General features: G+C 44.7%; 1 protein-coding gene across 6 annotated transcripts in view; it reads left to right on the plus strand.

Annotated features, from left to right (window-relative positions):
* The window catches only part of TENM2 (teneurin transmembrane protein 2), a 4,009,156-nt gene that overhangs the window by 1,271,384 nt on the left and 2,724,504 nt on the right, over window positions 1-13,268 (plus strand). For all 6 annotated transcript variants that reach the window (XM_075344552.1, XM_075344547.1, XM_075344548.1 and 3 more), the window contains one exon: window positions 4,346-4,584. In XM_075344552.1, the coding sequence (XP_075200667.1) occupies window positions 4,346-4,584 (239 nt within the window). The remainder of the gene's footprint in view (window positions 1-4,345; window positions 4,585-13,268) is intronic.

Raw genomic sequence — 13,268 nt, forward strand, 5'->3', positions numbered from 1 at the left:
ATGTCTCCGTGCGGCATACACGCGTGTCCGTGTGCTCCGCATGGAGACATGTCCGTTTTTTTCTGACTGATGTCCCATGGACCACATAATGATGTGATCCATGAAACACATGCCAGGAAGACATGGACACTGAAAATAAAAAGCATTTTATACGCACCTTCTCCAGCGATGCTTGTCTCCGGCCTCTGCTGGCTGCTGCTTTGGAACCGGCTAATTACTGTCATGCATATTCAGTTATGCATGACACCACAACCGGGAAGTAGCTGCAGCGGGGATGGAAAGACAGCAGAGCCGAAGAGTTCAGCACCACGGACAGCAGGAGCGGGGACAGGTGAGTTTATCGCCATGTGCCATCACGGATGACAGATCACGTATCTACACATGAACAACATCCACGTATTCCGTGAATCACGGGGCACATATGCGTTTTTAACATGTCAGTGAAAAATGTCTGTGTTCTTCACTGACGTGTGAAACAGGCCTTACAAACACTCATTTGCCAATTTTCGGACCATCTAAATATTTCTTAACTTCTGGTTGAATACCACGTGGTCACATTTACATTTTGAGCAGAAATTCTTTTAATGTGTATAAAATTCTATATCCCTTCTGTTCATGCTGTAATAAATGATATCCTCCGTCATCACAGATTATTAGACAACAAAAATTAAAGTAATGCAACAAAACCTTTTTATTTCTTTTTTCATAATAGCCATATTCACACACAGAATCCTCAGCTGAATTGTTTGCTGATAGAACCAGCTTCCAAAACACTAAAGGCAGATGCAAGACTACTTATTACCATGTCAAACACAGCCTTAAGGTCCAGTCACACTAAGCAACTTACCAGCGATCTCAACAACGATAGGGATCGCTGGTAAGTTGCTAGGAGGTTGCTGGTGAGCTGTCACACTGCGACGCTCCAGCGATCCCACCAGCAACCTGACCTGGCAGGGATCGCTGGAGCGTGGCTACACGAGTTGCTGGTGAGCTCACCAGCAACCAGTGACCAGCCCCCAGTCTCCTAGTTACAGCACACATCAGGTTAATTAACCCGATGTGTGCTGCAGCTAAATGTGCACAGAGCAGGGAGCAGCGCACACTGAGCGCTGGCTCCTTGCTCTCCTAGTTACAGCACACATCGGGTTAATTGCCTGATGTGTGCTGCAGCTACATGTGCACAGAGCAGGAGCCAGCAGCACAGGCAGTGAGAGCGGAGGAGGCTGGTATCAAAGGTAAATATCGGGTAACCAAGGACAGGGCTTCTTGGTTACCCGATGTTTACATTAGTTACCAGCCTCAGCAGAAGCTGGCTCCTGCTCACTGCACATTAGTTGTTGCTGTCTCGCTGTCACACACAGCGATCTGTGCTTCACAGCAGGACAGCAACAACTAAAAAATGGCCCAGGACATTCAGCAACAACCAACGACCTCACAGCAGGGGCCAGGTTGTTGCTGGATGTCACACACAGCAACATCGCTAGCAACGTCACAAAAGTTGTTCGTTACCAGCGATGTTGCTAGCGATGTTGCTTAGTGTGACGGGGCCTTTACTGTACATGGTTAGAATCGTTGCATCCGTAAAGCTCCTTGGAGAAATTAAAGATGTTTCTCTTTTTCCTCGAAAGTGACAACTTCACCCTAAATTAAAATACTTTATCTGCCTTTCCAGGACTTTCACTAGAACATATTCTGAGAACATTCCAAGAATTGTGGATTTCCTCCTATAAATGTGTGACATTTTTTTATTCCATGTTTTCTACAAAGTTTTATTTAAGGATGTCTCCTTTCTGCATATTTTTTAGCACATTTATTTGTGGTTAAGGTGCTAGTTTAAAGCCTTACAGGTTTCCTCAGTTATTGTATAAAACCATTATCTGGTAATAATATCTGTCATTTACTAGTACAGCATTACATACTTATGCAAATGGAAAACACAGCCACTAGAGAAGTGTTTTACAAAAGATTAATCTGCCATCTGCTTTACACATAGAGCATCATCAGCCTTTACTGAAGGGTTTCACATCTACAAAGGAATAAAAAATTCAGGATAATGCAATTGAATCAGTAAAAATGGTCAAATATTATTTCCTACATCCACAGCATTAATGATCTATGAAAAAATCAGCTAATGTTAGCGAACTACTTTAAAGGGATTTCTCCATATTCAAATATACTTTCACATTATAAAGGGTGGCCTAAGATCTAAGATGATCATCTGCAATAATGACGAGTGACTACAAATAACACAGCTTGCATTGGAGGAACTGTAATGTCCATGGATTACACAGATATTTTTAATTGAATAGTTTAAGGTTTACAGAGAGTTTGCTAATCACTGGGGTCTCAACATCGAGATGATACTCTATGATCTGTTTGTGATTAAAGGGAATATGTCATGCTTTTACTATCTAAACTGACAGCAGCATAGTCATGCTAAAGACCCTGATTCCAGCAATATGTCACTTAAGGCCACGTCTCACTAAGCAACATCGCTAGTGACATCACTGCTGAGTCATGGTTTTTATGACGCAACAGCGATCTTACTAGCGATGTCGCTGTGTGTGACATCCAGCAACGACCTGGCCCCTGCTGTGAGGTCGCCGGTCGTTGCTGAATGTCCTGGACCATTTTTTGGTTGTTGCTCTCTCGCTGTGAAGCACACATCGCTGTGTTTGACAGCGAGAGAGCAACGATCTGAATGTGCAGGGAGCCGGCTTCTGCGGACGCTGGTAACCAAGGTACACATCAGGTAACTAAGCAAAGGCTTTGCTTGGGTACCCGATATTTATCTTGGTTACCAGCATCCGCAGCTTCTAGAAGCTGTCTCCCTGCTCCCTGCACACGTAGCCAAGGTACACATCGGGTAACTATAAGCAAAGCGCTTTGCTTAGTAACCCGATGTGTACCATGGTTACGAAGCACAGTGTTGTTAAACAGGTCGCTGGTGGCTGATCTCTGATCGCTGTGGAGATCTGCCTGTTTGACAGCTCACCAGAGACCATGTAGTGACGCTCCAGCGATCCCTGCCAGGTCAGATCGCTGGTGGGATCGCTGGAGCATCGCTAAGTGTGACGGTACCTTTACTGTCCTGTTTGGTGTAGTTTTGATAAAATCACTGCTTTATCAGCAGAAGATTATCACTAGGTTACTATTAAACCTGCTGCAGATAGTCCTCCATATTCATGAGCGCTTTGTAACCCCATCCCCACCACTGATTGGCAGCTTTCTGTGCACACAGTACATAGGCAGTGCATGTGCCAATCAGTGCTGTGGGGGGTGTACAGAGCTCAATATTCCGAGAACTTTTAAATCTGAAGCAGATTTAACAGTGATTTTATCAAAATGATAGCAAGCAGCCCAGCAGATAATGCATCGCTTGAATAAGGGTCTCTTCCCCGAGATTATACTACTATAAGGTGGTGTAGCAAAATCCTGGTGATAAATTCCCTTTAAAAGAACCTACCTACTAGGTGGAACATATCTTCTGCATATATGCCAGATTATTTTTATTGTGAGAGGGAAGTATAATATGGCAAACCTTAAACACCCATAGTAATGGCTGATCTAGTATTTGACTTCCAACCTAGAGGGGGCTTTTAGAAAGTCGGTCAGCTGAACTTAACACAACACAAATCTCTTTTTAACCTTTTACATCCCAGCTGATCAAATTCCGCCAGTCCATTAATATCCTGCCAGTCTCTGTTTAAATTTGTGAAGCAATGACATGCTGTATTAGTACATGACCAATCTAGTTAATCACTGACCTGAGAAAGCACACCATTGTTTCAGGAAGGTAAATAGAGACTGGCAGAGAACCACCGGACCAGAGCAGCATACACTATAAAGTGTAAACAAGGATTTTTTTTTTAATTCAATTCTTTTCCAAGAGGTTTCTCTGTCAAACAATGGTTGTCTTATACTATGGACCTTGTTTGGTGTGTGCAATCCTGCTATGATATTATAACCCGGAAAGCATTATCAGCCATTAGTATTGGGTTTAAAAGACGCCGCTGCCTGACTGTTTTGTTCTCGAAATGCCTTGTTTTCATATCGATAACAATGTTCCGATATGAATAATAAGGTTTGTGAACAAATGCAATATTATTTGTCAATTCTGCTACTAGCTAAACATATCTGTGGACATTTCTACGTGCATGAATATTTGACTAGAGTATTACTTATTGCATTAAGGGAATTTTCCTGCAAGAGCAATAAATATCGTGTACAAACTGCAATGTGTATTTCTGTGACATCTTTCCTGCCAAGTCTTGTCTTAACCTTATGGCAGCGCAATATAAATGTCAATCAGTTTGTCAAAACTCTGTCTCCTTGTACTTTTCAGGCACTTTTTGTTCAAGACATCTTCTGGAACAACTCCTTTATTTAGCAGCTCATCTCCTGGATATCCCCTGACTTCAGGAACGGTTTACACTCCACCTCCAAGACTATTACCCCGAAACACATTCTCTAGAAATGCCTTTAAGCTGAAGAAGCCGTCTAAGTATTGCAGCTGGAAATGTGCAGCGTTATCGGCCATAGCTGCAGCTGTCCTTCTCGCTGTTTTGCTGGCTTACTTCATTGGTAAGTCTTATCATGTTACATGTAATTAATTAAATGTATTAGACCAGTCAGTAACAATTATAAAAAGGGGAAAAAGGCTTAAATTCAAGCTTACAATAGTTTGTGCAGATGTTACAGATTTGTCCATCAATAGCTTCTCTGCATATATTGAGATATTTATTGCATGAGATTTTTTTTACCTGGATCCCATGAGATTGTATTGAATTGGCATGAAAAATTGTATTACTTACCAGAATCAACAAAAACTTTAAGGTAGACACATGTCTACCCTTTATTACTTGAGTGGAGAATAATGGCAATCTTTTTATAGATAAATAAGATAAAATATCTTATAGTAAAATATCTTTAGTGAGAAGAATCAAATCGTGCTAGAAATGAACAAGAGCTTAAATCCCAAAGGGGTATAATAATGTGGACACTTGCTCAGCACGAATGTCCTGGCAGTGTAGTTGTAGAACATTAGAACTTATCTCCAAAGTGTTGTCTGGACTTGAACATTCGCCTTAGGCACAATCACAAATATGTTCCATATTTTTTCAATAATAGAGATAGATGTTAGAAAGATGTTGACAGGGCCAAGACCTGTAAATTATTATTTCTTTACACTTAATATCAAACTAATATCTATATTTGAAACTGATGAACAGAAGTTTTAATATAGACTTTCTGTTTAATTCTGCCTCATTTAGATAGTTAGGATTAGAAAAATACACAGGTCTATTAATTCCAACATAGAAAAAAATTATTAAAGGACAAGTTTTTGGGGCCTAAAACACGTAGATGTGGTCTACTTTTAATATTGCATTATGTTTTTATATGCATGGTTTTTGCAATAATGAACATTTTTTTGGATCTCTTGAGTAGTTGCTGTTTTTTCCTCTACTCCTATTAGTTCAAACCTGTAATTCCACCATGTTCATCCAGAAGAAAAAAAAACACTGTATCAGGAAAAAAAAGTCCTTCTAAATTCCTAATATGCTAATTAGAATGCATCTAGTACCTTTAACCTGTAACATTATTATTTTTTAAGAGAAGCATCCAGGACATTTCTGAACAGACCATAACATGATCCTCCTGCTCTTACAGTGAAATATCTCCTGGAATTGGTGTTTCATTGAAAATAAGGCCTACCATGAAAATTAGCCCTAGCAGGGCTTTTGGAGTAAGCTTGAAATATAAGCCTGACTCCAAAAATAAGCTCTAGTTGCATACTCAAACTAGCAGTATGGCTTGAAATATAAGCCTTACTCCAAAAATAAGCCCTAGTTGCATACTCAAACTAACAGTATGGCTTGAAATATCAGCCCTATTCCAAAAATAAGCCCTAGTTGAGTACTCAAACTAGCAGTATGGCTTGAATTATAAGCCTTACTCCAAAAATAAGCCCTAGTTGTGTACTCAAACTAAGAGTATGGCTTGAAATGTAAGCACTATTCCAAAATTAAACCCTAGTTGAGTACTCAACATTGTTCTGAAATAGGTCTTTTGGAGCTCTATTTCAGGATTTGTAACTTTTATTGTCTCCTTGTGTTGTTCTAAGCCTCGGCTAATTAAATGAGTGAATATTCACCCTCTTCCCCCCTAGAATCCCGCCCTCCACTCTCAACCTTGCATGGGCACTGACACTCCATCCTCATTCTCCCATAATCCTGCACACTGCTCTGAGTCCTGCTTCCACACTCTTTGCATGCTGTACCGTATCACTGCCTGAGGATTGCACCAAAATCCTTGGTATTTCTCCTGAGCTGTCAGTGACAGCTGTATGGAAATACATGCTGACACTAAGGAGTGCCACCAAGGATTGCAGTGATAACATGCTGGCTAATTAAGTGAATAAATATTCAGCCTCAACCCCTGTAATCTCACACACCACAGGAGTCCTGCACCCGCAATACATGTCTGCTATATGACCGCTACTGACAACCTGAGAGAGAGCGCATGCATTGCTATGCAACTGTCACTTTCAGCTCAGGTGAGATACTGAGCATTGTGGTGCGATCCTCGGGCAGTGATACAGTAAAGCAGGCAAAGAGTGTGGGAGCTAGTATCACAGCAGTGGGTGGGATTACGAGGAGATGTGGCTGATTATGCATTCACTTATTCACTTAATTAGGCATCATGTTCTCACTGCAATCCTCGGTGGCACTCCTAATCAGAGAGTGACAGCGTGAATTTTATGCAACTGTCTCTGTCAGCTCAAGAGAGATACCGAGGATTGTGGGGCAATCCTCGGGCACTAATACAGATGGCATTGAGGGGCTCAAATAAGACATACCCCCTGAAAATAAGCCTTAGCACATTTTAGAAGCAGAAAAAATATAAGCCACTGTTTTATTTTTGGGGAAAAACGGTACCTTTTTATCACAAGCTATGCTTAAAGTGATCCTTAAAGGAGATAGATAGAAGAAAAGGGTTAATCCACGCTGCCAGGAGAAGATCACTGAAGATCAGTGGGGATTAAGAATTTGGATTTTATTGTTCTACGCGTTTCGGAGCTGTATAACCCCCTTCTTCAGGAACAAAAATCAATAATGTACTTTACACAGTCCATAGAGATGATCTCTTTAAATAGAGCGCTGACATCCAAAAAGAGGTGCGCGGGTGACGTGTAATCAACTGACATATGACATCAATGGAAGGAAGAATTCTTACTAATTATTCATGTATAGCAGAATAAGCAGAGACATCTATATATTTGAACATTATGTTTTTTTCATATTACTGTTCAAATATATAGCTTTCTCCTCTTATTCTGCTATACATGAATAATATGTAAGAATTCTTCCTTCCATTAAGAAGATCAGTATCTTGATGTCATATGTCAGGTGATTACATGTCACCCGCGCGCCTCTTTAGGATGTCAGCGTTGTATTTAAATAGATCATCTCTATGGACTGTGTAATGTACATTATTGATATTTCATCCTGAAGGTGTTATACAGCTCCGAAATGCATAGAACAATAAAATCTGATGTCTTAATCCCCATTGATCTTCAGTGATCTTCTTCTGGCAGTGCAGATTAACCATATTCTTCCATCTCCTCCAAAGCTATCTTCCTGGGTTCTACAGCAGCCTTTCGCAACACATGGTTATAGTGGTTGTGCCTATAACACAACCGCACCAGGTTAGTGAACCTAATTAAATTCTTTCTAGTACCACCGGATAAGATACCATTTGCGCCCCCCTGCTGTGTAATTTCAGTTGCACGACATAAAGTGATTCTTAGAAAGATCTCTGTGTGATGACATGGACTTTGTCAGTGCCTAGCATGGGTTAAATTTCTTAAAATCCAGCCAGACATGAAGATAGTTTGTTTATAGACGAGGGATAAGCCTTCATTGTTTCTACAAGACTCTTAGGAGTCTAGTCTTAAGGTGGTGTCACACACAGCGATGGCGACAATGACGTCGCTGCTAAGTCACCATTTTCTGTCATGTAGCAGCGACGTCCTGTGCTGTCGCTGTGTGTGACATCCAGCAACGACCTGGCCCCTGCTGTGAGGTCGCCAGTCATTGCTAAATGTCCTGCTTCATTTTTTGGATGTTGTTCTCCCGCTGTGAAGCACATATCGCTGTGTGTGACAGCGAGAGAGCGACGAACTGAAGCGAGCAGGGAGCAGGGAGACGGCTTCTGGCAGCCTGCGGTAAGCTGTAACCAAGGTAAACATTGGGTAACCAAGCGAAATGCTTCACTGGTGACCCGATATTTACCTTAGTTACTAGCGTCCGCCGCTCTCAGGCTGCCAGTGCCAGCTCCCTGCTCCCTGCACGCGTAGCCAGAGTACATCTACAAAGGTTTGCTTATTAACCCGATGTGTACTCTGGCTAGGAGTGCAGGGAGCCAGCGCTAAGCGGTGTGCGCTAGTAACTAAGGTAAATATCGGGAAACCAGCAAAGCATTTTGCTTGGTTACCTGATATTTACCTTAGTTACCAAGCGCAGCATCGCTTTCACAAGTCGCTGCTGGCTGGGGGCTGATCACTGGTCGCTGGTGAGATCTGCCTGTTTGACAGCTTACCAGCGACCTTGTAACGACGCAGCAGCGATCCTGATAAGGTCAGGTCGTCAGTCGTGATCGCTGCTGCGTCGCTTCGTGTGACCCTAGCTTTACAGTTCTTGTTGACTCATGTAATTGCCTTGGCCATTGAAGGACAGATACCCAGACTTAGTAGACTCTTGCTACATACTACCAATCTAGGCCCTGCGGATCCAATTGGCAAGCCATAACCGAACCTAGATTATAATACTATATGGACTTAAGCATCGAATGCAAGGATTCAGCTGAGATATCAAGGACTACCTAAGGAAGGAATCCAGCTTGGGACAATCCCGTCACCTGAATACAGGCTTTACGGCCCTCAGCCAGCTTCCTAAATCTGGCGTTATTCCATTTTCGGTGGGTGCCTGCCGAAAGCGGGGTGCTGCTGGTTTGGAGTAAGTAGCCCTGGAAGCTCTGCATCACGGACATTCTAATCCCTGGTGAGCCAGCGGAAGGGTGAGAAACTGTTGCCGGTTACATTTTGTGGTTTTGCTGGTTATGTGCTATGTGCTGTTAATTGTTTGGGGATCCAATAAAGTCTTAATATTGTGATTTCCTCATCCTGTGTTGTCTGAGTAGTGTTCCGCCAACGGTTAAGGAGGTCGGGCGTTCAGTTGGGATGAGCCCTGTGTCATGCTGTCTTTCTAAAGGCGGCTGGGACAGCAGACGAGAGCACCCACTGACCCCTGTGTCTCCACAATTGGTGGCAGCGGTGGGATACTACTCAGCCTGGTTTATTCAGGGGAGCTGCAGAGGACTGGTGTTTGCGGACACTATCCAGGGCTCAACAACCAGGGAGCTACAGGAGCATACCCAGCAGGCCATAGGGGAGGCATTCAGGTTTCGGACGCTGACATATCCAAACCCACCAGCTCAGCCATGGGATAAGGACCGGAGAGCAGTTACGACCGCAGCAGTAAATAGATGCTACAGGATCTGTGCCAGATGGGAAAGATTGACTACAGGAACACTGATACTCAGTCAGACTTGATCTGGAAATTGGCCTATTGGGAGACCCAGAATGATGCAGAGGATGATGAGGACACTGCCAATGTGGTATCAGAGGATGTAAACCGTGTGTCTCATCCTAGATCCAGTGACAGTCTGGAAACAAACCAAACCCAAGCAAACCGAGTCAAGGAATTGTTGACTGCATTTTGGCCTGAAGCTTCAAGGGAAGAGAGGGCTGGTGTTCTGCAATTAGTGTTGGGAGTTCCAATTTCCTTACCACCAGCATCTACCTCCAGGATAGACCAGCATTAAGGAAGTCATCTTCGTTACAGGGACGTGCCAGTGTTTAATGATTCCAGCACTGAGATAGATGAACACTTGCAAAACTTTGAGGTGCTAATGCGTATGCACCAGATGCCCACAGTTGAGTGGTCCAAATACCTGTTGACAAGCTTGCCTGTCTGGACCCAGGAGGCTGTCCGATCACTTGGGCCTCAGGACTGCATGGACAACGGAATTATTAAGGACACTTTGTTGGCCCTTTTTACCATAACCCCCGAGAGACATTGCACTAAGATCCGGACTATGTCTCGCCAGGGTGTCTCGTATGTCGAATTTGGCAGTCAACTCCAACGACAGTGTAACATCTGGTTCGATGGTCGGGCTGCCCACTCCACTGCTGCCCTCCGGGATGTGATGGTGCTCGAACAGCTGCTGGAGAAGATGGACCTGGAAATCTGAGAATGGGTAGCTGACAGGAAGCCTGATACCCCAGAGCAAGCAGCGCGATTGGCTGACCAATTTACAGCCAACCAACCCAGCTGGAGGCCCGCTAGGCCCACCGATCCCAGGAGGTCCCTCAACCATGGATCCAAATGACCTCCAGACTCCCGTGCTGGACTAACTCATTACACCATACACCACAGAAGCCACAACAAGACAAAGGTTTACCAACAGGGCCAGTGAATTGTCTAACCCACGGCGCTGTTATACTTGAGGGTGCCTTGGACACATGGCCAAAGAGTGTCTTCAAAGTCGGGGCCCCATGCCTGGAGCCCATCTGCCAGTTCAACCAGTCAACATTTGTCGAGATGAACCAACGAGAAATGCTACTCCTGAGAAACACCAATAGCTGAGGAAGTGGTTTACCCAGTCCACACCCTACGGCAGGCCAGACACCGTACACCAGCCAACCTCCATCGCAGACGGTAAAGGTCGGTGATATTCAGGCTCAGGGACTTCGAGACACTGGATCTTCCATCACCCTGGTCAGCCCAAATATTGTTCCCACAGAACATCATTTACTTGGCCGCCATTGCCATTCATGTAGTAGGCCCCTTAGCCATCCCCAGCCGCAGTGGAAAAAGATTCATCCTCACCCTGGTAGACTTTGCCACCCGCTACCCAGAAGCCGTTGCCTTATCCTCCATAGATGCAGAGCATGTGGCTCAAGCTCTACTGGACATCTTTAGCCGGGTAGAGTTCCCACAGGAAGTATTGACTGACCAGGGGGCACAGTTCCGGAGTGAACTGATTCAGACCCTGTGGGAGAAACATGGAGTCCGCCCTATGCGCACCACCCCCTACTATCATGAAACAAATGGAGTGTGTGAATACGTCAACTGAACACTTAAGAAGCTCATTAGCCATTGTGTAGAGTCCGAGAGGGGGGGACTGGGACAAAAACCTGCAGCAGCTCCTTTTTGCTTACCGGGAGGTGCCGCAGGACTCCACTGGGTTCTCCCCCTTTGAATTGCTGTACCGCCGATAGGTACGAGGGCCCCTAGAGCTGGTACGAGAGAGTTGGGAGGGCACCTTCCCCACAGAATAGGTTCCCATACTGGACTATGTTCAAAAGTTTAGGAAAAGGATGAGGCACCTAATGGCATTAGCCCACAGGAATTTAGAAGTGGCTCAGGAAAGGCAAAAACAATGTTACAACTGCACTGCCTGACCCCGAGAATTTGCCTGTGGACAGAATGTCTTAGTACTAGTATCGGTACGGAAAAACAAGCTGCAAGTCATGTGGGCGGGCCCATTCACCGTTACCAAGAAATGTGGCAATACTGACTACACCGTGGCCCTGGATCGAGAAGGTGTTCATCAGCGTACCTACCACATCAATAGGTAAAAGCTTATGAGGAACGAGAGGTCACCCAGAATTGGACCAGATCCCAGACCTATTAGTGGACTTCAAAAGGGAAATGGGGGTAAAAGATGTATTACTGGGGGAACAGCTTTGTCCATCACAGAAGCGACAGATATCAGACCTACTCGGAACATATGAATCCCTGTTCACGAGTCAGCCTAGTAAAACCCCCCCTGGTCCAGCATCACCGGGGCAGCCACTCCACTAAGACAACCCGCCTACCGGTTGACCCCTCCTGTGTTGGCAATGATGAAGGCCGAGGTGGAAGACATGTTAAATATAGGAGTCATAGTTCCCTCCCATAGCCCATGGGCTGCCAGTGTTGTGTTGGTGCCAAAAAAGGACAAGAGTACTCGTTTCTGTGTGGACTATAGTCGGCTCAATGAGGTCACGATTACAGATGCCTACCCCATGCCCTGGGTGGATGAACTACTAGATAGGTTAGGGGGATCTCGTTTATAACTACCCTCAAGGGATTCTGGCAGCTCCCACTCAAAAGAGGCTCAAGAGAAATCGGCCTTCATAACCCCTTTTGGCCTATTTGAGTTTACCAGCATGCCTTTTGAGATGAAGAACGCCCCGGCTACCTTCCAGAGGATGGTAGACCATTTACTGGAGGGATGTCAGAGATATGCCCAGGCCTATTTGGATGACATCGCTATCTTCAGCGACACTTGGGAAGAGCATCTTCAGCACGTGTCCCAGGTGATGCAGAGGGTAGCCAAAGCCCAGCTTACCATCCGACCTGACAAATGCCAAATGAGGATGGCCAAAGTGCTATACCTGGGATATCGGGTGGGAAGTGGGTGCATTCGTCCCGAACCTGCAAAAGTAGAAGCCAATACCCAGTGGCCACGCCCGGTCAACCAAAAACAGGTCCACGCGTTCCTAGGAACCGCAAACTATTATAGAAAGTTTATCCCCAATTACAGTACAGTTGCAAAACCGCTCACTGACCTCACAACCAAAAGATATGCCCGTAACCTTAATTGGACCCCAAAATGTGAAACTGCGTCCCTCCAGTTGAAAGACTGGCTCTCCCAGAGCCCAGTCCTGTCTGTTCCTGACTTCCGTCGCAGGTTCATCGTCCAAACAGACGCATCGGACACAGGACTAGGAGATGTACTTAGCCAAGTGGGGGATAACGTTAAGGAACATCCGATAGCTTACCTCTCCTGGAAACTGTTGGACCGAGAAAGGGCTTACGCCACCATAGAAAAAGAATGCCAGGCCATAGTCTGGGCCCTGAAAAAATTGCAGCCCAACCTCTATGGCAATGAGTTCACAGCTTTCACTGACCACAATCCATTGAGTTGGCTAAATCGCACTGCCGGGGACAACGGACGCTTGCTCAGGTGGAGTCTGGTGTTACAATCCTACAATTTTTCCATCTCTCATAAACAGGGCAAGAACCATGGAAACGCGGATGGGCTTTTATGACAGGTGGAAAAGGAAGCCTATCATGTCTGGCTAATATTTAGAAGGGGGAGGAATGTGACGACATGGACTCTGTCAGTGCCTAGCATGGGTTAAATTTCTTAAAATT

This window comes from Anomaloglossus baeobatrachus, chromosome 4 (assembly GCF_048569485.1).
Source record: "Anomaloglossus baeobatrachus isolate aAnoBae1 chromosome 4, aAnoBae1.hap1, whole genome shotgun sequence".
Taxonomy (NCBI): domain Eukaryota; kingdom Metazoa; phylum Chordata; class Amphibia; order Anura; family Aromobatidae; genus Anomaloglossus; species Anomaloglossus baeobatrachus.